General features: G+C 39.9%; 1 protein-coding gene across 4 annotated transcripts in view; it reads left to right on the top strand.

The window, feature by feature from the left end:
* LOC131231798 (piezo-type mechanosensitive ion channel homolog) overlaps positions 1-26,846 on the top strand; it is a 194,863-nt gene that overhangs the window by 41,766 nt on the left and 126,251 nt on the right. For all 4 annotated transcript variants that reach the window (XM_058228106.1, XM_058228104.1, XM_058228105.1 and 1 more), the window contains exon 7: positions 16,727-16,842. In XM_058228106.1, the coding sequence (XP_058084089.1) occupies positions 16,727-16,842 (116 nt within the window). The remainder of the gene's footprint in view (positions 1-16,726; positions 16,843-26,846) is intronic.

The following is a 26,846-nucleotide window of genomic DNA, read 5'->3' as shown; positions in this document are numbered from 1 at the left end:
GCCCCACTCCCCCTTGCTTCACTCCCTCCACCACGCTCACGTGTAGATCCCTCAAATCTAAGCCTACTCTCCTGCCACTTCCTCATCTGATCCCTATCCCACTCATCCTGTAGGGACTCGCAAATTGCACATCTAAAATCAAGATCGTCATTGTCACTGATATCCATTATATCCTCATCCCCTACCTATGGAGGCTGCACCAACTCCCAAATCTCCATCTCCTATGCATGTTGTTGCTCTTTTATCTTCACGCTTTTTGTCAATAAGTCCCTCATTTCAACTCGCCCATCTTGTGAACATTTAGGGCAGTCCACAACGTTGTGATGGCCTCCCACTAAATGTTCATTCAAGCGGGTTACCCCCTAGTCTTTGACACATGGATCGAAATATCGGTACTGTATCGGCCGATATAGGTGTATTGTATTTGTATCGGCTTGATATGATACACGATATGGCCCTGTAGCAGCCGTATCGGTAACGTGTGGGTTGATATGAGTGTATTGGGTTTGATATCGTGCACGCGTATTGGTTAGACTCGATACGCGTATAAAAGGCCCCAACTGGCCATTTCTTTCCCCATTTCGATCTCTCTCTCTCTCTCTCTCTCTCTCTCTCTGTCTTGTTTCTGCTCCAATCTCTGCAATACCTCGATCAAATCATTTCTAAGCGATTTTCGGCACCATTAACAGCAACTTGTAGGATCAAAACACATCCGATTTAAGCCGATTTGAAGGATCGAAATATTTTGGGGCTGTCGATCCTTTTTCTAATCCATTGTTATGTTTATTAGACCCCTAGATATACAAAAAAACATCAGTTTTGAAGATCGATTTGAGCTTTTTTGGGATTTTTTTATTTTTTGGGCATTTATGCCCGATATTTTTTAAAATTTTATATTTTTCAAAAATCATTTTTAAAAATATGATTCAGATCTGTTACATCTGTACTCTCCAACCATTTTCGATGATCGATTTATTTTATTTTATTTTAAATCTGTCGAAAAATATATAAATTTCGGATTTTTTTAATATCTGTTAAAAAATATATAAATTTCGGATTTTTTTTTTTTTTTTTAATATGATGTTTCTGATCATAGATCTGGAGAGGCCATGCTTTTTTTTAATAAATCTACATTAGATCTGATAAAAAATGTATATTTTTTTTGGGGAATTTTGACATTTATGGAAATTTTAAAAAATGTTTTTTTTTTTTTTTTCAAATGTATTGCTTTGGGGGGTGGCTAAGTTTATTGTTTTGGGTTTTTTGAATTGTTTTTTTTTAAAAAAAAAAAAAATCATAACTTAGTAGTTTGGTCACCATTTTTCAAATATTATGTCTCTCTCTCTCTCTCTCTATATATATATATATATATGTTGTTTTCTTGATGATGCAAATTGATAATTCAATTTTTTTTTTAAATTTTAAATTGTTTGTGGTGTTTGTTTGTGATTTTGTGGCTTGTGCAGACTGTAAACTACTAGAGTGGCCATCGTTGTATAAATTATAATTGTATTTGTTGGGATGGCTAGAACTGGAAATGAGAATGAAGATGTGGGGTGGAAGTAGGGTGTAAAGGATAGGTGGGAGTGATCACAAATAATGTGCAATTTTTGCAGGAGTGTGAGTGGGGGCATAACCTGATTAAAACAACACTTCTTAGCCCATCAAAAGGGTCAAATTTTAAGGTGTCCAAGTGTCACTTAGGCAGTAAGGGAGTAGATGAAGAAGAACTTAGAAGAAATTAAATGTAAAAAGGCGATAAGGGAGAGAGAGAAGGCTACGCTTGACCAATCTAGAGTTGAGGTGTTTAGGGATCCTACACCGTTGCCTGATGAGGTCATCGAGTCAAGGGAGGATTTAGACAGGGAGATGAAGATTGTGAGGAGGGAAAGTTTACGAGCTCACCGTGAGGATGAGGAGCAGCGTCGAATGTTTGTGAGGACTGTTTCAGTTCGTGATGTGGGTGGGGGGAGTGGTGGTGGTAGTGGGCATAATAGCAGAGGGTTATTTGGGGGCGCTAGGGTGGGGTTACGTCGTGCCTTTAGCATGTGACCACAAGAGCCACACCCTTCTCAGCCTAACCCCTCCCCTCATATTCACAATCTTGATGATGAGAGGGAGCCACGAGCATGTCATGGTGATGAAATAGTGTTTAGAAAGGCCACTAGCATGCAGAATAAATTGAAACATGTGGTCAAAGCAAATAGTGAATAATCTTGGAAAGGTAGTTGCAAAGTTGTTCTCGTACAATAGTATTCCTCCATATGTTGTCGATTGCCCATACTTTCAGGTGTTTGTGGATGCAACAGTTGATGCGAGACCTGGGATTAAAGCCCCTAGTTCTTATGTACAAACATTAGAAGCATATGGGTAAGTAGAGGATGCACAATTATGTGTGATGGTTAGACTGACCCAGCCAGATTGAGTGTGATAAATTTCATGGTCTACTCCCACCTGGGTTCAGTCTTTATTAGAGCCATCGATTCATCAGATGAAGTGAAGGATGCTAAGTATATAGTTGGCCTAGTGGATAAAATTGTAGAAGAAATTGGGGAAAGTAATGTGGTGCAAATTGTCACTGATAATGACGCAACATATAAACTACTGGGAAGTCATCTTATGGCGAAGAGGCCTCATCTGTTTTGGTCACGTTGTGCAACACACTGCATTGATCTCTCCTTGAGGATATTGGGAAGAAACCTAATGTATTGATACTGGTTGAAAAGGAAAGATTGATCACAACATAGATTTACAATCACAATCAGATAATTGCTCTTATGAAAAAAATTCACAGGTGGGCGGGAGGTTGAGGCCTGGGGCGATTAGATTCACCACAAATTTCATAGCCATGGAGAGTCTATACAATCATAGAGGGGCACTTAGCGAGATCGTTGCATCTCGGCAATTACTCGAAGTATGGACAAAAGACGAGTGGCACGCACGCCCGTGGAAGAAAATCCAAGAATTTATAAAAGTAATGAAACCTTTGATTAAGGTTCTTCGACTGGTGAAAAGTGATGATAGACCGACGACGGGCTTTCTTTATGTAGCAATGGACGGAGCAAAGTTGTCAATTCAACGTGATTGTAAACACTACAAGGAATATTGGAAGCTCATAGATAGGCGATGGAATAGACAACTTAATCATGATCTCCACGCGGCGGGTAAACATAAGTTACAATGATTAAATTTAGTTATTATTTTTCCTTCGATTCTTTATGTAGTGTTGAACATTTGATATGTTATATTGTTCTCTCTTTGAATCAACTTGTAGGCTTCTTTTTAAATCCACAATTCCGATATGTGAATACATATAACGATGCTGATGAGATTACTATCGGTTCGAAGAATATTATAAAAAGGTTGGAGCCAGACTTTAACCGACATATTAATGCTATTAATGAAGTAAGTTAATAATTATTTACATGTGTAGATTGTATTATGCAGAGTTTGAGACTTGTGGTACTTATTATTAGCTACTATTTCACAGGCAGAAGTGTATGAACTGGCAATGGCCAGCTTTGGAGACCCACTTGCACGAGTTGCAATACAAAGAACCAATCCAAGCAGGTGTAAGGTGTATTAAGTTATAAACTATAAAGTATGTTTTTACAAATTTAATAAACTAAATAACTAATATATGATATTAAGATAGATATATTTCTTCATTATTTATGCAGCTCAATGGTAGCTCAATTATGGAGAGTGCACCTACGCTGCGGAATATTACAATAATAATCTTGAGTCAATGTACATCTTCTGCTAGTTGTGAAAGAATTGGAGCACTTTCGCCCACATCCGCACTAAGCAGCGGAATCTATTGAAGGATATAAATGTGCAAAGAAATGTAATATGAGGTTGCGTTTGTAAAACATGAAGAAAGTAAGACGGCAACCTGACAACCAAGCACAATATTGTCCAATAAATTTGGACTATATTTTTGATGAAGACGACCATCTTCTTCCATGGCTTGAACAACGGGAGAATGGCAAAGAAGTAGCTGAAAGTGAGGAACTTGAATACCCAGAACTCGTTGCAGAAACTGTTCAGAGCCGTCATCTAGAGCCGATTATTGAAGTAGTTGACGAAGGTGAACATTGTAGTAGTGCGACTCAAACTGATCCCCATAGCGGTGATAGCGATGGTTGTAGTGATGCACTTGTTGCTTGTTTTGCTCAGCACACCATACAACCGTCTACAGATCATGAGGCTGATGAGCACCGACGTGGTACACATGGCCGGACTGATGAGTGTACTGAGTCGCAATACAATCAGCCAGGGGGGAGGAGCATCATGGAGAGGCTGGCACCAGTGGCACTCATGGAGCACCAGGACATCAGGAGGCTTACAGACATTATGATACGGTCCTTAACGGATACACAGAGCTTGTTGTGCCACTTTCGTGTTGGAGCAGTCCTGATCATCAGTGTGGATATGGATATCCGGATCCAAATCCAAGTTATTCGTCATCAATATCATCGTCTTAGCAGTACGAGTAGCAATATAGCTATTTGTTTGGCGCTGGTGGATATCCTTGGGATTAGGGTCGGTTCCTAGTCAGGATTAGTCTTCCTCATGTTTCATTGACCTACTCTTTCCATTTGGCTTTGGTTATTATGGATATGCAGTAGCAACACCTGTTGTGCAGCCACAGGCACATTTGGATGATGATGAGGACGTGGAAGTCAACCAACCACAAGCAGCTAGATTTTCATTTTGGTGGTGATTGGTGAGTTTTTATTAAGAATTAAGAGTAATGTTTTTTTTAGAGATTATTCACATTTAAGGAAATTGGTAAGTACCAAGTATTTCTACACTTTATTAGTTATTACATACTCCTCACCTGTCACACACATTCTCCAAGCAAACACGTACATACTAATGAATAGACTAGTGAGTACTAAGTACTGAGTAGTGAATCTAGTGATACTTCTTGAGTTCTTGGACATGTTAGACTATTAGCAATATATGATATCAATTTATGACATATATTAACAATTTATATAAAGGAAAAATCAACACCAGAACTTACAATAGGTCAACTCGTCAGGGCAACATTCTTACCAAAGAATGGTCCTATACACCGTTGAATACATGGTCTAAATACAAAAAAATAATATATTTGTGAATATCTCATTTTATCATATTTTTCTAATACATATTTTATATAATTTTTTTCTTAAAAAAATTCTGACCGATTTCGCCGATACAGGCTGATATGGGGCCCAATTCTGATACGCGACACCGTATCATATCATTTTTCCGCGGGGCCGATACCGTCATTCAGAACTATATCGACTTATGACCACAAAATTTATAGATACTCTCGAATCAATTATCGGGAGTGAGTCGACCGTATTTCCATCCTATATCAAGTTGTCTCCCTCCTCTTCCTCCTTACATATTTATCTGGAAAACAACATTCTTTTAATAAAAGCTAGATACAATATCATAAATAAATTTCATTAAAAAAATTGATAAATTTATTTTTAAATAAAAATTAATTTATTATTACACAAATTGACAAAAACCCACCACAAATGTTTAATTTAGCCATCATATATGTTTGGTATTAATTTTGGAGTGTAACATTGCAAGTAATTTGGGCAAAATTGGAAAATGAATTTCCCCCCATTTTCCCAAATCGGCCCAGCTACTAAAGCTATACATGAGCCAAACTGAGTTGAGCTTGGCCCGGCTCGGCTAGCAGGCTACCTTAGCTTGAACTCGGCTCAGCTTGCTCCTCGAGCCTAACTGTCCAGCTTGGCTTGACTCGGTCAGCAGCTCGGGCCAGCTCGAGCCGAGCTTGAGCTCGATCTTTTGAGCTGAGTTCGAGTTCAAGCCTAGGAGATGAGTTCGAGTTTAGATTTTAGGATTTTTAATGTATATAATATATAATATATTATAATATTATATATAATATGTATAATATATATAATACAATTTATTTAAATATAAATATTTACAAAATATTTATATTAAGTGAACCCGATTCGAGTCGAATCGATTCAAGCCGAGTCAAGTTTGAGTTAAGTTTCGAGTTGAGTCGTGCGAGTTAACTGTGCTAACTTGGTTCGTGTACAGCTCTGACACCTACACTCAAACTTCGAAATTAGAGTGTATGTGATGCACAATTCATTATACACAACTAAATACTTGGCAATTAGTCTCAATTCACAATCGATTGAATGTAAATTTTGAAAAAGAAATTAATATTTTAATAAAAATTTCAGGTGGACCATAATACATGAAACAATGGTAATCAACGATTATAAACTTTTCATGGGCCACAAAAGCTTTAGATCAAGCTAATATTTGTGTGGTTTCTTCATGTAGGTCTTTTTGACCTTACCAACAAGTTGGATGGTGAATAAAAATTCCAGTGGACCCCATGAAGTTTTAGTGGTGGGGATTCAATCACTACTGTTAACTGTGCTATGGTCCACCTAAGACCTGGACCTGCTTCAGTTTTGGGACCATCATTTTTGGGACCACGCTTGAAAATGAGCTTTAAAAATGAATGGATGGTGTGGATGTAAGGCACATGCATTACAGTGGGCTCCACAGTTAGAGTTAGGGATCCACCGAGTGGATCTAGGGATCCACCAAAACAAGGACCCCGATTGCCTCGATTGCCTCAATTGCCTAGGAGGTGGCTACTCACAGTGCTCTGTGTGCCCCACCATGATGTACGTGTCCTATCCACACCATCCATCCATTTTTCCAGACTATTTTATGGCACGAGCCTAAAAATGAGGCAAATCCAAATCTCATATGTACCACACCACAGGAAAGAGGTGATTGAACACTCACTGTTAAAAACAAATTAGGGCCACAAAAGTTTTGGATTAAGCTGATATTTGTGTTTTTTGTTCATCCAGGAGTGTGTGACCTAATCAACAGGTTGGATGACAAATAAACATCATAGTGAGCCCTACGAAGTTTTTAATGGTGGGCATTCAATCGCCACCGTTTTCTTGTGATGTGGTCCACTCGAGATTTGGATCTCCCTTGTTTTTGGGCTCATGCTCTATACTGATCTGGAAAAATAGATGGACGGCTTGGATAAAACACACATGTCATGCGGGGCCCACAACACTATGCAATCAGTGTCCCCAAAATAGGGGCACAAATTAGGTGTTACTCGGGTAACAACTTAGTGGGTGTTACCCCTTCTGTAGGGCCCACCTTGATGATGTGTTGTATATCAACACCGTTCATTCGTTTTTCAAGCCCATTTTAGGATGGGATTCCAAAAATTATGTAGATCCAAATCTCAGGTGGACCACACCGCAAGAAACAGTAGTGATCGAGTGCCTCACCATTAAAAAATCCAAAGGGCCCATTGTAAGTTTTTTGTAATGTTTATTTACAATCCAACCTATTGATAATGTTAAAAAGATTTGGATGAATGGAAAATATAAATATCAGATTGATCCAAAACTTTTATGGCCCATAAAATGTTTTTATTGGTTATTCATCACTGTTTCTATTGGTATGGTCCATCTGAGATTTGGATTTTCTTATGATTTAGGATCACGTCCTAAAATAAGATGGAAAAACATATGGACGGCATGGATATACTAAAAATACATCAAGGTGGCCCCCACATAGTTAGGGTAACACCTACTAACCTGTTAAACAAGTAACAACTAATCCGCTCTCCCAAAACAAGTTCCTGTGCTGTGAACTTAGATGGGGCCCACTGTGATGTTTTGGATGAATCCACCCCATCCATATGTTTGGCCTGATCATTTTAGGACATGCGGCCAACACTAAGCCGGATCTAATAGCCAATTGGGCCACACGAGAGGAAACAGTGGGGATTGAGCAAATACTGTTGAGCCATTCATATGGCCACAAAACTTTTGTATTTGGCTAAGCTTTTAGTGTTATACCTTATAAACGGTTTGGATGTCATATAAACATCAAGCTGGAGCCCAGAAAGGTTTCAGTGGTAGGAATTTCTTTCCCCAGTTTTCCCTCTCGTATGGTCCACTTGACTCTTAGATCTGTCTCAGTTTTGGCCGCATGTCCTAAAATGATCACGCAAAATTGATGGACGGTGTGGATTCATCACAAAGATCATAGTGGGCCCCACATAGGTTTGGTATGGTCCATCAAAGGATGGGGTTAAAAAATTATGTAGATCCAAATCACTATTTCTAGTGGTATGGTCCATCTGAGATTTGGATCTTCTTAGGGTTTGGTATCACGTCCTAAAATGACATAGAAAAACAGATGGACGACATTGATATATAAAAACATACATGAAGTTGGGCCCCACACGGTTAGGGTAACACCCATTAAGCTGTTCCTGGGGTAACAACTAATTCGCTCTCAGTCCGCGTTGCACAATGGACGGGCGATGTGAGTGGGACCCTAATTGTGGGCCCCACCATGATGTATGTGTTGTATCCACACAATCCATCCATTTGGAGAGATAATTTTAGGGCATCGGCCAAAGAATGAGACCGATTCAAAGCTCAAGTGAACCCCACCACATGAAATAACGGGGACAATGACACCTATTGTTGAAACTTTAAACGTTCCTAGGGCCCATTATAATGTTTATTTGTGATCCAACCTATTCATAAGTCCAAGGAGATATGGTCGAAGGGAAAACACAAATATCAGCGTGATCGAAAACTTCTATGGCCCTCAAGAAGTATTTCTATGGTAAGCATTCAATTCCTACTATTTTATATGATGGGGTCCACTTGAGCTTTGAATTTGCCCCATCCTTTGTCACATGACGTAAATGGATATGTACAAATGTATGGACGAAGTGGGTATAAAATATATACATTAAGGTGGGTCCCACTGTAAGGGTTGCATCATCCTAAATATACTGGAGACGCATCGAATCCACTCCTTAGATAAGGAGAGAGTCAATGAAACCCTCCTGACACGTCTTCTTCTTCGCAGGCTCTGGAAGGTGTTGCGATTTCAAATCGGATCGAAAGCCCCAAAAATCACGCCTGAATTCCATCATTTTTCCAAATCCCTACCAAAATCCCCAAACCTCGACATGAATTTGGTTTTTTTTTTTTTTAGAGAATTTCTTCGGAAGAAAAATAGGGGGTTTTGAGGTTTTTTTACCTGATCTAGCACACTCGACGTTTGACCCACCAAATCCGATCGAAGGCGATTACCTGATGCAAATCTTGAGGTAAGAGAGTTTTTGATATATTTTTTAATATTTTTTTTTTTCAAATTTGTGGGGTAGTAGAGAGGATTTTGCCAAATACCACCGAAAACGATGCATCCTTTACTGATAGCAGGGGTAGCTAGCTACAGAAAGATTCCATGGTAGGTGGCTACAGAAGATATCGTCGATATCAACAGATATCGACGATATTGTGTATAAAATCATTGGAAAATTTACGATACATTGCAATATATCCTTGATAATGGTGATATCACGATATTTTGCAATATCGTGCTATATATCGCACGATACGAAGAATTCCCCTTATTTTTTCATTTCTGTGTGAATTCCACGAAGTTTTGTATCGCCGGCTAGCGATAACGATAATATTGGCCGATAGTATCAATATTCGCAACATTGCTTGCAATGTTGCACTCCTAACATGTAATCAAGCATATATGAGGCATCTACTGTTTGGTCAACTTTTTTCAAATTTCAAAAAATAAAAATTATTTTTTAATTAAAAAATAATAAATATATATATATATATATATTTATATATATTTATATATATATATATATAATATATATATATATATATATATTATCTCGCCTTCAACTGGCAACCAATTGAGTGCAATTTGAAACTATTTAGGAGCGTTTGATGAAATGATCATCACATACACTCTAATTTTCAGATTTGAGTGTAGGTGGCCTGATTTGGGATAATTGGGAAACATTCGAATTTTCTCCAATTTCTCCCAAATTGCTTACAATGTTGCACTCCAAACATGATGAGATAAAGCATGTATGAGGCGTAATCTACTTATTTTTTAAGTCATTGTCAAATTTTGGATTTTTTTTTTTCAAAGTGTGTATTAAGGTCCAATTATGTGCACATACTCCCTAATTTCGAAATTTGAAGTGCAGGTGGCTTGATTATGTGCACTTTTTTTTTTTTTTTTTTTTTTTTTGAGATGTTATAATTTGAAAGTGTGAATCAAGGTCTTTGAAGTTTCATTGAAAAATTCAACCAATTTCCCAATGTTTCCCCATGTTTCCCAAAAAGTGCAATAAATTACCCGATACAAACGATGTATCCTGTGCGATAACCTATACACATCATTATCCTGAGGGTGCAATACGTAATGCAATACCATTACTGCTAACATTGGCTTGTGTTATGAGGCAACAAATGAACTGGTGCATGGATCCGTCTAAGTATGAGTTATATTTTGATGTGTGATGTCAATGTTTAGATGTTTTTTTTTTTTTTTTTTTTGGGGTCGAAATCAAGCTTTCCAACGCCATTGTCTGTGGAATTACCTAAATGCAACATGTGATAGATCGAGCCTCCTGTGTGTGTGTGTTTACATTACTATATTTTCGTTTGAAAAGTCTAATGGTGGAAGTATTACTCGTAGCATGTGGGAGTTCTCGGAGTGGATCGACTGTCATGAATGGTGTACTTGTTGATGGGGGATGTAAGACATACGTAGTCCAATGGCCAAGAAAAGGCTGTAATTACTAGAATTAACATGTCATGGTTTTAGCGGAGTGGGTTGATAAGTTCCTTTTTGCGCACCTATGGGGGCTTCCAAAGCTAACTTCTGATCACTATTCAATCTTGTTGGAGGTGGGAGAGGAGAATTGGGGCCCTAGATATTTTTGGTTCGAACTTGTGTGGCTAAAGGTGGAGGGTTTCTTGGATTTGGTTAGGAAGTGGTGGAGTTCCTTGGTGGTCAAAGGCTATGTGGGGTTCAGGTTATGTTAGAAGCTAAAGTTGTTAAAAGAAAAGATGCGGACGGAGGAGGTTTTGGGGAGCCGAAAGGTGGATATTGATGATATTCTCATCCCAATTCAGGCTATAGGTATTTAAGTGGGAGAGGCCATTTCTGAGGAGGAAAAAGTGGAGTGCGTAAACCTAGTTGAAGAGTATTGCCGGCCACCTTAAGGAGTAGGAGATCAAATAGAGGTGGAGGTCTAGAGAAGTTTGGCTTAAGGAGAGTGATAAAACTACAAAGTTTTACTAGATTTTCATTTGTAAAGTCTAATAGTGGAAGGATTACTCGTAGGATGTGGGAATTCTTGGAGTGGGTGGATTGTCATGAATGGTGGACATGTTGATGGGGGATGTAAGACTTACATGGTTCAATGGCCAAGAAAAGGCTATAAGGATAGGATGAGTATGTCCTGGTTTCAACAGAGTGGGTTGATAAGTTCTCTTTTGCGCGCCTACGGGGGCTTCCGAAGCTAACTTCGGATCACTGTTCAATCTTGTTGGAGGAGGAAGAGGAGAATTGGCGCCCTAGACATTTTCGGTTCGAACTTATGTGGCTGAAGATGGAGGGTTTCTTGGATTTGGTTAGGAAGTGGTGGAATTCCTTGGTGGTGAAAGGCTATGTGGGGTTCAGATTATGCCAGAAGCTAACTGTTAAAAGGAAAGACATGGAAGGAGGAGGTTTTGGGGAGAGGCCATTTTTGAGGAGGAAAAAGTGGAGCGCGTAAACCTAGCCAAAGAGTATTGCCAACCACCTTAAAGAGTAAGAGATCAAATGGAGGTGGAGGTCTAGAGCAATTTGGCTTAAGGAGGGTGATCAAACTACAAAGTTCTTCCACAATGTTGCAGTGCTCAATCTAGGAACAACAAGATTAATAACATTATGGTGGAGGGTAGGAGAGTGGAGGAGCAGTTTTGTAAGGCCATTGTCAAGTATTTTAAGGACTTGCTTATTGAGGAACCTTGGAAGGGGTCGTGCTTCTAGAGAGGTTGTTTTTTGAAGAGAAAGTGAAGGCGACAGTGGATTCTCTAGGTAAACACAAGGCCCCAGGCTTAGATGGGTTCTTGATGGCCTTCTTCCAGTTTTTTTTTTTTTTTTTTTGTTTTTTTGTTTTTGTTTTTTGGGATATAGTAAAATTCGATGTGATTGGCTTTATCTCAAAATTCTATGAGAGGGGTTTTCTATTGTTGAATTTAGGAGCCTCATTCATTGCTATAATTCCAAAGGTAGAAGGCATGGACGACAAGAAAGATTCCAAGCCTTATCAACTTGATTGGTGGACTGAACAAGATCTTGGCTAAGGCTTTTGCTTCTAGCTTCAGGTTGGCTCTAGTAGGGGTTATATGCAAAAGGTTCAAGGGGTGTTCGTGGCAGGTAGACAAATTTAAATAGTGTGCTTATTGTAAGCGAATGCATTGACACTTAGCACAAAGCAGGAAGAAAATGTATTGTTTGCAAATTGGACATAGAGAAGGCATATGATCATGTGGATGGGGCATTCTTGGATTACATGTTAGGGAAGTTAGGGTGTGGGCAAAGGTGGAGAAAATGGCTATAGGAATGTGTCCGATTAGTGACTTCTTCGATGCTAGTTAATGGATCTCCTAAGGGGTTCCTTCAAGCGTTGAGGGGTTTGTGGTAGGGTGATCCTCTCTCCATATTTTTGTTTGTGGTTGTGGTGGAGGCCCTTAGTAGAATGCAGTATAAAGGTCAAGTGGTTAACTTGATTTGCGATTTCAGGGTGGCGGATTTGAGGTTGCAAATATCTCATCTTCAGTTTGTTGATGGCATGATCCTGTTTTGCCAAGCAGTCCAGGTTATGGTGGACAATTTGAGGGAAATGGTTAGGTGGTATAAAGTGGTCTTTGGCCTGAAAATCTATATTTTTAAAAGTGAGCTATTGGGGGTGAATTTGCTCAAGGAAGAGGTGGAGGAACTTGTGTGAGTCTTTGGATACAGTGTGGGGTCCTTTCCCTCATCATATTTGGGCCTTCAACTTTGCATTAGTAAGCTGGCTAAGCACCTTTGGGACATGGCATTGAAAGAATGGAGAGGAAAGTCTCTAGGTAGAAGTTGTGGTATTTTTCTTTAGGGGGTTGAATTACCCTAATCAAAGCGGCCCTATCCAATATGCCTTTGCATTTTGTTTCACTTTTCAAGTTTCCTAAGTCGGTGATGGACAAGATCGAAAGGTTGCTTCGGGAGTTTTTGTTGGGGGGAGTAGAAATGCCATCTTCTCAAGTGGGATGAGGTGTGCAAGTTGTATGATGAAGGGTGTGAGGGAATTTGGGAGGTGGAAAGTGTTTAACGTAGCCTTACTAGGCAAATAGTTACGGGGTTTGGGACGGACGAAGTTTTTTGCGTGAGGTGGTTGTGGGAAAGTATGGTTGTTAAGAGAGGGTCAGAGTTGTGGAAAGCAGTCTCAAGTATGGCCGGGAGGTTTGGGAGGGTGTTCGCTTTTCGATTGCGAATGGGGAGAGGATTCGCTTTTGGGAGGATGTGTGGATTGGGGAAAGCTCGCTTCTGTCATAATTCCCCATTCTAGCTAGCCTGTCCCCAGAGGCTAATAATTAGTTCCGAGATGCTACTTAATTGTGGTGGGGCAGTTATTTGGACACCTCCATGTTGAAGGAATTTGCAGAACAAGGAAATGGTGGAATTGGTGAGACTAGTAGGAAAGTGTCAATATTGTCTTTTGCCATTGTTTTGTGTATCCCCAATATTATCGATAATAGTGGGCCCCGATGTTATCAATATCTCTGGCTTGTTGATATTGATAACACTAGTAATATCAGAAATTCCAGGTATCAACGATATATCGCTAAGTATCGGCAATATTTTTTACTATGTAAATTCCAGGTGTCGCTTGTATTGCCAATGTATTGGCGATATTTCGATAATATCGTCGATGTATTGATATCACAAAAAATCTATTTATTAGAAAAAAATTCATTTTAATTTTTTGATGAGTGCATAGTTGTATAATAAAATGCATGTTTGCATGTGTGTATATGCATGCATACATAGATGTGTATGCATGGATAGATGGATGGTTGGATGGATGGATGGATGCATTTGTGTGTGCATTCACGGATGGATGGATCATGCGTGGGTGTATATATGTTTTTGTCATCGTATGTATGTATGCATGCATGCATGGATGGTTGGATGGATGGATCATGCATGTGTGTTTGTATGTATGCACGTGCATGCATGGATGACTCCACCATTTTCCCCATGTTTCCCCAATGTTTCACTGAGTCAATGATACATGCTTTTAAGCCCCTGTTAAAGGCAAAATTATTATTTGATTCCTAAATATGCAAATATGCTTCTTTTTCGATATAATTTGATTCTTAAATATGCATATGTGTATTTTAGCATCTCCTGACAATATCGTTGAAAAATCCGTCATTTCCCCCATGTTTCTCCAATGTTTCCTGAGTCAGCGTTACATGATTTTAGACCGCCATTAAAGAGAAACTTATTTTGTATGTCTTACACACACACACACACAATTATTTGATTCCTAAATATGCAAATATGTGTATTTTAACATCTCCTGAAGCTTCATTGAGAAATTTCTCCATCTCCCCAGCTAGCGATACATGTAACAATAGTGATATTACATACACTGCTTCCCGTATCAAGGGGAAAATGATTCCTTGGTGTGAAAAAAATGACAAGTTAGGAAGGTTCACAGTTCAATCCTTTTACAACATGATTCGACAGTGTCCAAGGGAAGACAAGGAAATTCACACGGCCAAGGTGTGGTCCTATGGGGCCACCTACTAGAGTGGTGGCATCTGCATGGCTTGTGGGGAGAAAGTTCTCACCATTGATAATTTTCAAGAAAGGTCTATGATGCTTCCTAACATATACGTCATGTGTAAGGAGCACAAAGAATCAATTGACCATTTGTTCATTCATGGCCCCTTTGCTTGGAAGGTCTGGGAGGTTTTCCTTTGTTTCTTTACAATGGAGTGGGTTTTCTTTAGTTCTATTGAAGGCCACCTTCTGGCTTGGCACATCAAAGGTGTAGGGAAGGGTGGGAAAGCAGGTTGGAGGGAAAGAAACAGCCGGTGCTTCCAAAACAAAAGTGGGTTGGTGGGTGATTGTCTTTAGGAGGGCTAAGTTTGAGGTGTTGGGATGGGCTTTATGTATGAATTCTTTTGATCCTATTTCTTTGAATAGGATGTTCGCTGTGTATTTTTTGCCGTTTTGGCTTCTCAATAAAATTTAGTTATCTTTAAAAAAATAAAGAAGATATGATAAAGTCACATTAGGGTAGCCCTATTCTCCTGTCCCTTTCTGGTTTTATTTGGCATTTCTACATTTTTTGGTTTTATGGACATTTCTTGTATAGCTGGGGACTGTCTGGATTTGTGAAAAGGTAGCGTCATTTTCCATGAAACTTTCTATTGTTAAGCCTTCTTGTGGGAAATGTGGTTGCCCACTGCCTCATTTTGGTGGAATCCCCACACACCTTCCTCTCTAGTTAAATCCACATGGGCCATCGTCCATCTTCAAGTGCCAATGCCCACATGAGCCACAGCTGTTCTTCGCTTGCATGGTTGCATCCTACATGTGTCATCATCCATCTCTGCTTGCACACCCCACATACAAAGCGTCCCACAAGTGCCATCGTCCATTTTCAATTGCTCCATTTGTTCCACATTTGCCTATGTTCCAATGTGCACGTGTGCCATAGTCTTGCTTCAAACTCCTGATGTGTCAAATGTGTCAACGTATCAAATTGTGCCCCATTTTCCACCATTCAGCTTTAAGTGCCCCACATGTGCTACGTGTTCTGCATGTGCCACCATGCACCATGCATCTTCAAGAGTCCCATATGTGCTAATCTGGCTGATGCCAGAAACCAGCAGAATTTTTTTTTGTTTGTTTTCTGCCAAACAAAAGATTTGGAACGCAGGCCCCAAATTTTCTAGGAAGGCCTTGTCGAATAACAAACAGGGGAAACAATTTTTCCTTTCCACAGCTTCTGCAAAAAGGTTTCCTGAGAAACATTATTTCATTTCCATGATTTCTATGAATCCAAGCAAGCCAGAAAGTTGGTGATGTCAATATGCGGTTTTTGTTTCACACTAATGAGAATAGTAGGGAGCTGGGACCTTCATTGGTACCAGCCTTGCTTCTTACCAAGGTTCTGAACATTGGGTATTGGGCACATAATGGCTGGCTCCAAAGCAACTCGTGTCGCATGACGGCTTTAATGCTATGAATTTTGACCAACTTCGTGTTGTATGAGTAATACATACAAGAAACATAGTGTTTGTTGGATCAAGAAGTTGATCGTATTATCCGACTTTTCGAACATTGCCTTTTACTTCTGTGGAATCATTAATTGGATGATGTACCATTTTAAGCTGTGTGGTACGAAAGCTGAAACATTTGATCTTTATCAGCCTATGATGATGTGAACTGAAAGTGGGTTTGCTCCTAGCCCTTATCACTCATGAAATATGCCTGCTTTTTCTTGGGAATGATGCTGATTATCTGTGTTGCTGAATCTTAAGTATTCTCGTAATGAGGTCTCACAAAAATAATTTGTTATGTTGTGCACAACTATAGTTGTGCATCCATTATTCTTTGTTTCACTTGCCCAGGGACTCCCTTCTCCTTATTATGTAGTGCGAAACTGTACTTGTACATCCATTATTCTTTGTTTCACTTGCCCAGGGAATCCCTTCGTCCATGACATCTGCTTATATCTCTCTATATATTTTTTAATTCTTAGTTCTCTCTCTCTCTCTCTCTATTGATTTTGTAACAGCTGTCATGCATCAAGTGTGATTTGGAAGAAATGGATTCTATTATGTCCATGCGAGGAGGCAGCTTGAGAGAGCAACTACTACCATCAAAACATTCATTTTTCATCCGGGAATCAAGGTATCATGGGGCTTGCTGTTTTGAAGAAAAGACTACTTTTCTCAGAATGAATCAATCACTTGTCCAAAATAAGATACCTGCCCTTGGTGATCCTATAATGCTATGTGGCTTAGATCTGATTTGGCATATCTCTCTCTCTCTCTCTCTCTCTCTCTCTCTCTCTCTCTCTCTCTCTCTCTCTTTTACTTTCATAATCTGTAGCTTTCTGAATCTTTTTATTTTTATTTATTTTTATTAGTAGTGCAATTTTTTAAAGAATCAAGGGGAAGTACATATCCAATAAGTGATGGGGACATCATGCACACGCCCCCTCTATGCACGTATTCGAGGAGGAGGCGGGCCCCACTTTTGATTTGGATCAATGATGACATTTTTGGAGGGCCTCATAATTAGAGGCTGCGTTGTGGAGCCTCATAATTAGAGGCTGCATTATGGAGCATTGAAGTGGACCCGATCATCACATAGATTCTACCATCGGATCTCATGATCGTGGCCCACTACTTTAGATGATCTAGGATTTTGAGTTTTGACTATTTTTGTTATTAGAAACATCATGAACGGCTTTGATTGCTTAGTTTAGTTATTTTATTTACTTTAGCTTTGGTATTAGTGTGCGCACATGGCGCAAGGGTAATTTTGTCTTTTTTAAGTTTTAACTTCTAAGTTTGCAATCCTACTCGAGTCCCGACTAAGCGGCGAGCGCCCACCTCTAATCCTCTCCCCTTCTCCCTCCCATTTACCCTACACACTCGACTGAGTGCCCTCCTCTCTTCCTCTCCTCCTCTTCCATTCTTTGAATCTCATCTTCGTCTCTCTACCTACACCCGACCGACTAACTCGTCCGCTGCCTAGCCTGCCCACCATGCACGACTCCCATTTCCTTTGTTCTCTCTCATTCTCTCCTTTACTACTCTCTTCCTCTACTTCACAACAACTTGACCCGCACACGACACACCTAACTCGCTCGTGGCCATGACCCGAGCCAAAGCCTCCAAATCCAAATCCCCTTAAAATCTCTAAACACCAAACCAAAATCCATAAAAAACTCCAAAATATGAGCTGGGTATTGCCTTAGCTTTTGAATGTTTGAACAATGTGTATTGCCTTAACTTTTGTTTAGTTTATCACTGATTCTGATTGATAAGCTTGTTTCATAAGCTTTGGATTTTATTGTTCATTTATTCTCCACTTCACTTCTTTTGTCTACAATTACAAAATAAAACCAATCAAACGAGCTAAACTTGATCTGGCCCAAAAAATAGAACTCAAATCAACTTGAACTTGGCTCGAAACTAGCTAGAACTCGAATTGGCTCGAACCTGGCTCGAGTTTAGCTCGATTCGATTACCAAACTAGGCTGAGCTGACCAGGTCGGCTTGATGATCAGGCCGGGCCGAACTTGAGCCGGGCCCCTTGGTTGAATGACCTGAGTTGAGCGGGGGCAGAGTTCTACTCGTGTAAATAACAACTACTCTAATAAGCTTTTTTTGTTCTAGCTCTTGTTTTAAATAAGCTCATTTGGTAAAATCACTTTTTCAAAACAAAAAAAAAGCTCTTATTTGAAATAAGCATGTTTGGTAAAACATTTAAATAAAAGCTTTTTGTAGGGATAGTTAATGTCATTTTTAAAGATTACAACAACTCTATTATAAGAACAATCTAGACGGTTGTTTTGGTGTATCTCACCATAGATGGACTCTCAAATGGCAAAAGACTGGATGGATACAATCTTCATGTTTTAAGACATTTGGGCTATCCATTATGTTGGACATTGGATGTGGATGGTACATCATATGGAGCCTACCTTTAATGTGGTCCGTCCATCGTGTGAGCCAAGCCTTCAAAGTGGGTTGTCCATCATGTGAGGCCCACTTTGGATGTGGACCATTCATCATTAGGGGCTGACCTTTGATGTGGACCATCCATTATGTGGGGCCCACCTTGATGTAGGTCATCCATCTTGTGAGGTCCACCATCAATGCTAATTGTCCTTTATGTGGGGCTCTTCAATGTCCACTACCCATCACGTGGAGTCCACCTTCAAAGTCGTTTGTCCATCATGTGGGCTTACTTTTGATGTCCACCATCCATCGTGCGGGGCACATCTTCTATGTAGATAATCCATCATGTTGGGCCACTTTGGATATGGGTCGTCCATCACGTGAGATCTTGGATGTGGACAATCCATTAGGTGGGCCCCACTTGATGTGGACTGTCCATCACGAGGGGCTACACTTTGATGGGGGCCATCCATCATGTGAGGCCTACTCCATCAATATGTGGGCCCACCTTGATGTGGACCATTCATTATGTGAGGCCACACCTTCAATTTGGGTCATTCATCATGTAGACTCACCTTTAATGTCAACCGTCCATCATGTGGGCCCACCTTCAATGTCCATCATCTATCATGTGGGTCCCACCTTTCATGTGGACCATCCATCAAGTGGGGCCTACTTGATGTGGATGGCCCATCATGTTGGGCAACACTTTGATGTGGGCCATCCATAATGTGGGGCCTACCTTTGATGTGAACTGTGCATTATGTGGGCACACCTTGATGTGGACCTTTCATCATGTGAGACCCCACCTTCAATATGGGTCATTCATCATGCAGGCCCACCTTTGATGTCCACCATCCATCATGTGGGTCCCACTTGATGTGGATAGTCCATCATATGCGGGGCCACAATTTGATGGGGGCCATCCATCATGTGGGACCCACCTTTGATGTCCACCATCCACCACGTGGGCCCCAACTTTGCTGTAGACCGTCCATCATGTGGGCCCCAACCTTTAATATGGGATGTTCATCATGTGGGCCCACTTTTGATGTCAACCTTCCATCATGTGGTCCTACCTTTAATGTCTACCATCTATCATGTGAGTCCCACCTTTGATGTGGACCATCCATCAGGTGGGGCCTGCTTGATGTGGATCGTCCATCATGTGGGGCCACACTGTGATGCCGACCATCCATCATGTGGGGCCCCACCTTCAATATGGGTCATTCATCATGTGGGCCCACCTTAGAGAGATTGTAAAGAGAAGAAAAGAGGGCAAAATGGGAATTATTTAAAAAGTTCAAAGACGAATTTGTCCAAAAATTAGTTAAAAATGTCTACCTGCTTAAGCCAAATAAGCTTTTAGAAAAAAGTGACCTCTCCTCACTTATTTTTGGAGAACTTTTTTGCTAGTTTCTAAAACATTAAGAAGTAAAATTAAAGCTTTATGAAACGGTCTATTTTCAAAATAAGAGCTTACTTTTATTAGAAAAAGCAAGTAAGCTCTTATTAGTAGGGATGTCAAATGGCCCCCAAGTGACAGTCCCAAAATCATATTGTTTGAACAATCCAAACCTCTGATTCGTGGACACATGCTTATTGATATAGAACCATTCGATATTTTCATTGTTAACCGTCCAATAAATGTCCACCAATGTTATTGTAGATGATGAAATAAGCATACTTTTTGTGTTACGGTACATTTAAACTACAAAAGAATAATCTGGACCATTTAATACTTGTATGCCAGTTCTGCTATTTTTAAGTAATTTCTACATGGTAATGTATCATCCATCACACTCTCATAGAGTACCAAAGTTTTTTTTTTTTTCCTCATAGTTATATGATACTCAGGCTATGTATGGCACTTGATACACATGCACTCTCGAAATGCACATGTGGCATATATTAACTCAAATAAAACCAACTAGATTGTGCAGCCCACTGTCACCAAATCACAACCCAATCTGGTTGAATTGTCCTAACCTCTGATTCGTGGATAGTTGTTTGTGGAAATAAGACCATTGGATGTATTTCACTTTTAACCTTTCATAAATGTCTCTATCCGATAATCAGAAAATCAAATAAGCTTAACTTTTGGTTGATGATACATCTACGATAATTTGGACGGTTTCGTTTGACTACTTGAATGCCATGTTTGCAATTTCTAAGTGCCTGCATATTCTCCATCATGCTCTGCTAGAGTATCGAAGTTTCTCTTTTCTCATTTATAATAAACTGTCATGTTGGTTTGAGCACTGTGTAAAAAATGCCAGTAACTCTTTGATTGTATGCATGCCATATTTGTACAACAATCTAGACTACCCAAATAGTTAGCCTACTCATCCAATAGTCAGATAAATAAATAAGCATAATTTTTGGTTCACCATACATCTAATTGGGACCCATAATTTAGCTGGTTTAATCTGAATTAGTTATGGGATATTTGAATAAGATGAACTTATTTTGGATATAACAGCATCACTTCTGTGTTTTGTCAAATCGGATATAGCTTACGATCCTATGCAAAGGAAACATTTTATTCATTCTTGTTTCTCATAACGTTATGAGTTCTAAGTGAGCAATGATGTCTTTTTTAACATCCCCTGAATTTTCATTGAAAAATTCGACCAATTTCCAATGTTTCCCATAAACGGTGATACATCTGTTGATACTGTTACGGAAAAAATTGGTTTTATATACGAATTAATATCATAATTGATATATGGAATGATGAATGTTATCCATATAGATCCTTTGAAGGTAGTATAATATCACATGCATGTTATTGCACAAAGCAGTATGAATCTTGACATTCTAAATATATACAGGACAACTTAATGGACACTCAGATTATAGAACATCAATATCAGGTTGGTAAAATATAATGTTCCACATTGCAGGTGACCCATATTCTAGGTTTCATGATTTGGAGAGGAAAACATAGGGAGTGACCATTTAGGTAACATTGCTTTGGTTGATTCTGGGTATAAATTTCCTACAACACCTGTTACAAGGAGTCCAGGTAACAAAAAGCTGTGGGGTTCACTGTAATGTTCTGTGTGATATCCACTCCGTTCATTCATTGCTCTCGATCATGTTATCATGTGAGCCCAAAAATCAGGCACATTCAAAGCTTAATTGGGCTGTGAAACAAGTAACATTGGGGATGGGGATGCCCACCATTGAAACATTCTTGGGGCCCACCGACGTATTTGATCGGGCTGATATTTGTGTCTCCCTTTCACCTTATGAATGGTTGGATGGGGTATAATCATAGCAGTGGTCACCAGGAAGGTTACAACGGTGGGTGTCCCCATTCCATTGTTTCTTATGGTGTGACCCATTTGGGCATAACACCTATTAGAGGGAGTGTGGTACCATTAGCAAAACTATAAGCCTGAACCCACACATCCATTATCTTCTTCTAGATAGATCTTCTTGATGATTAGAGAGGGAGGGAGGGGGATGAGTATAAAGTACCAAAACATTCACTGTGCTAGGCTTGGGTACACTAAGGTGGAGGTGGTTAGCGATTCCAAATCTGTGGTTCAGGTCCTTTACAACAACCCTCTTCGCTCATGGTCCACGTGGTATTGGAGGGCCCGGCTCGAATACTTCAAACTCGGTAGGGAGGTCCGCCTTGCCTACACCCCGAGGGAGGCAAACTCAACCACGGATGGCCTGGCCCATTTGGGGAGTGATGACCAAATGGACCGCATCTACCGTTCATCGGGAGACCTTCCTCCCACCATTCACGGTTGTTCTTAGACAGAGTCGGGCTGGGCTGTCTTCGTTTGTCCTGATCTCTGTTCCCCTGTCTTTCTTTTCCACATGATAGGTGGGCCTGCAGCTTTTTCGCTGGCCCTGCTCGAAATCTTCCCCTGTACAGTTTTGATGTGCTCCACATCCTTATGAATATAAGTGATTTTGAAAAAAAAAAAAAAGAAAGAAAAAAAAAGATGTATGATAGTTAATTTTTTTTAAAAAAAATAAAATAAAAATCCCCTAAACTATAAATTTTTTGGTAAGGATTGAGGGAAAATTGTCTTTTTACAATGTCTGCTCTTCAGCCTGATGTATGTTGGTGGTCCAATGAGTGTAGAGGTGGACTGAAACATGGCTTGGTTACCTTTCGGGCTTAAGCATATAGGCCAGACCCAATCTGCGGGACCTCTCCAATTGGGTGGGCTATCTGGCCCACTGCCAGCCTTATCCCAATCACCACAAATGTTTGCCACTAGTACTAAGAGGGAGCAGCGTAGAACTTTTGTGCAGAAGCTGTGTAATAGCATTACTCAAAAGAACAATGTTTTTTCTTTTCTCTGAATAAACAGCACAAAGATTGGACAAATCAGTGGAATTGATGCCACCATCTCAGCATCTAAGCTTTTAAATATTAACAGAAAGTGTAATAAAGACGTTCTTCAATATGAAAGAAAAATATCTGGCATCCTCATTTATCCACTGTCCACTGTCTAATATCGCTTGTCACTCTGGTTAGGAGAATGTGGTGGTAGTTCGAATCTGAAATCCCAAACAACATAGATGAACCGGTTACCTGTAGACTACCTTTGACTTTCCTCCACCTCCCTTCTTCACTCTGAATACTTTTCTCTGGCTCTTGATTCCCCTGTCGTCGCTGCTCCTGATCGAGTTTGGTTTGAGATTACTTTCTTGATTTATCCAGGTTTGTGTTTTACTTGAATTTTAGGCTTCCACCTTTTTGTGGGAACTGATATCTACGGCCTCTTCTTTTGATGTATACTCCCCTTTTACCAACCTTTGGTATTAGAACAGTATGGGAAAGTGCCATTTAATATAAAAATATAGACAAAGGGTATACATACAAAGAACATAAGAGTATATTTATCATTTCCCATGCTATAACCTTTTTTTGGAAACCAACATGGGGAGTTGTCCATAATAAATAAATGTTAATGACCATGAATGTGGACCTTACAACTGTACAACCCACTTGGATGAATGAAATACAGGGCCATATAGTGGTATGGCCTACCCAGTCTTGAGTTAGTCCTTGTTTTTCTTTATTTAGTCAGTTAGGTACACTTAATATTAAAATGTCATATTGTGAGGGGTAGTTTTGGGATATTTGTTTTTTTGTTTTTTTGTTTTTTTGGCTTGGTATAAAAGAGAAAGTAGGAGCGTGTATGATGGGGACATCACATCACACACACCTTTACGCACATATTAGAGGAGGAGGCAGGTCCCAATCTCCCTGTGGCCAGGCGAGGACCCATGTTGAAGACCCCACATAGCATGCATGAGCATCTGGAAGACCCCACATCGGGAAGATGCATGTGGGTTGCTAGGTGGAGATATTTGGATTGTTGGATTAGATGGATGCGGCGATCGGACCATTGGATCACATGGCGCACATGATCAGACCATTGATCGTGAGCCATCTTTATCAAAGGAGATTATGTTATTTTAGGATTAGTTTATTTTATCTTATTTTGTCGTTTAGATGTTTAGTTTCAGATTACAAAGCTTTCTGTGCATTTATTTTATGAGTAGGACATGTTGGGAACAAAATAAAACTGATAGGGCATTTTTGTAATTTGTAGCCTAAATAGGCTATAAAGCTTGGACGTCCATCCCCCCCCAACCAATTGTGCATGGTTGGAAGCATAAAAACATTGAGTTTTCTCCTCTCTTTGCTTGTGCTTAGAGATCTTCAAGGTGTGAGGCAAGGTGTCCCGTATCGGTATCGGTTGGCGTAACGGTGTCCTCCAAAACCGATACGGATACGGGGGAGTAACGGTGATACGGGGGCGTAACGGCCCGTAATGGCGCAAATTTTTTTTTTTTTGGCCAAAAAAATATGATACCTATGGATTAAATCCAGAATATTCTAAGCATTCTAAATATGCATTCATTTATAAATTGGAACATGTTTATGGTGGTGTAACGGTCCACTCTTTGGTGAGAAGTTGTATCGGACTGTCTGATGAATTTATGAACCAGATAACTTGAATTTGACTACAAAATTCATATATTTAATTTTCTAACTATCTACTATCAATGATAGACATATTAGAATGAATGTAAAATGAAAATATCTTACATTAGGTGTTTGCAATTATTTTTGAGGAATTTCTCGAACATACCTGTGCACGTGACTGTGATAGTGTGATTCCTGTCTATGACCTGTCATCCTCAAGTCAAGAATATTTAAAAAAAATAATTAGTAGTGTCTGATATACTCCCCTGCAACTTGATTAAGGATTATTTGATTGGTTGTCAGGGGAGTTATTTTAAATACAAGTTCAGCAGTGTCAAGTGTGTGCATGGCTTCTTGCAATAATACTGTTGTGAGCTGTCTGCTGCAAATACTTAACACAAATATATACTCACAATCACAAGTCACCACCAAAATGAAAATCTGCTTTTTTGTGGTTGCTTGACCTCCACATCATCGTCATCGTCACCATCAGGCTGAGGCTGTCCAATAGGTGTAGGTGCTGCATATCAATAATATTCAGTGCCAGAAGGAAATATTAGATCAACGAAACTAGAGGATGACTGATCCTGACTAGGTAATGACTCTGACCCGGAGTAAGGATATCCACCAGTGCTCGTCGAATAGCCATACTGGTGCCCATACTCAGGCTGTTGAGAATCTTGAGATTGAGAGTGCGTCTGCTGTGATGAGCAACTTGGATTTGGATTTGGAAATCTATAATCATATGGATATTGATCGGGAGGGCTACTCCAACATGAATGTGATGGAACAGGCTCAGTATAACCATCATAATTCAATTGACCATAAGAATATCCATCATAATAACCAAGACCATGAGCCTGCTGATGTTCTGGACCTCCCGGACCCGGTGCACCACTAGATGTACCCATCTCCTGCTGGCTGTATCGTGACTCGGTACACTCATAAGTCCGACCTTGTGTATCACCTCGTCGATGTTTATCGACATAGTGATTTGTAGATGGCTGTATAGGGCGCTGAGCAACACCAGAAGTGCCAGCACCAGGGGCAGGGGGTCATCGTCATCATCCGACACGGTCACGCTACCACTGCTCGTACTCTTTTGTTGATCTTGAGCCGTATCCGTGCGTGGCATAAACACTGCCCCTCTTACTGGGTCCAACACATCTGCACGACTCTCTTGTTGCGCTCGGCATGTTTCTGTGTCATCAATTTCCAATTCTTCACTATCCTCTTCAATTTGCTTTTCCTTTGTTTCCAACCAAGGTAGAAGTGGGTCATCCTCATCATAAATATTGTCCAAGTTTATTGGACAGTAGTCTCCGTCATCAGCAGCTGTAATGCTCCTATGATGTCGTCGCATTCTTAGTTTTATATTGTAGTGCATGAAGACAAGTCTATCTAATGTTCTAGTCTGCAATCTATTTCTATTTTTTGAATGAATGAGCGCAAAACAACTCCAATTCCTTTCGCAGCTAGAGGAAGATGTTATCCGGCTCAAAACTTTTACTGCAATTTTTTGGAGTGCCTTCGTATTCTCTCCGAAATTAATCCACCATTCGGCCGGTTGCAATGTAGATACTGCATGCTGTGCAAGAGCATCTCCAAAGCTACCAAAGCGATTTTCAAATGTATCTAATTCATTCAATGCCTTTATTTGTAGATCTAAGTCAGGCTCTAATCTCTTTATCACATTTTTTAGCCCGACACGAACTTCATCATCCACAACAAATGATTGGGCATATCTATACCTAGGATTTAGGTAGTAACTTGCTGCATGAAGATCGTGATGGAGTTGTTTTGTCCATTTCTTGTCGATCATCTTCCAATAAGTCTCCAATCACGTTGAATTGCAAACTTCGCCTTATCCATGGCATCATTTAGGAAGCCCATGGTAGGTGCTTCATCGGATTCAACAAGACGGAGTACCCTCATTAGTGGCTCCATCACCTTTAGGATCGCCTTGACCTTCTTCCAATATTTGTTGTCTCGTATGGTGTTCGCAACTTCGACCGGTGTCCCTGGTGTCTTCTTCCCATGTTTTGTGTTGAGCTATTCTCGGGAAGCGAAGATCTCACTCAACTCTTCCCTATGCTGGAATAAACTCTCTAATGCTATAAAGTTTGTTGCGAATCTAGTCGCCGCAGGCCTCAACAACTCTCGTCCTTTCTTGCACTTTCTCATTATTGCAACTACTTGATTATGGTTGTAAATAAACGTCGTCACTTCCCTTGCCCTTTCGACCATTTCCTTAG

Source organism: Magnolia sinica, chromosome 17 (genome assembly GCF_029962835.1).
Source record: "Magnolia sinica isolate HGM2019 chromosome 17, MsV1, whole genome shotgun sequence".
NCBI classification, from domain to species: Eukaryota; Viridiplantae; Streptophyta; class Magnoliopsida; order Magnoliales; family Magnoliaceae; genus Magnolia; species Magnolia sinica.
Note: the sequence above shows the minus strand (reverse complement) of the source record. Positions and strands in the feature narration are given on the sequence as shown.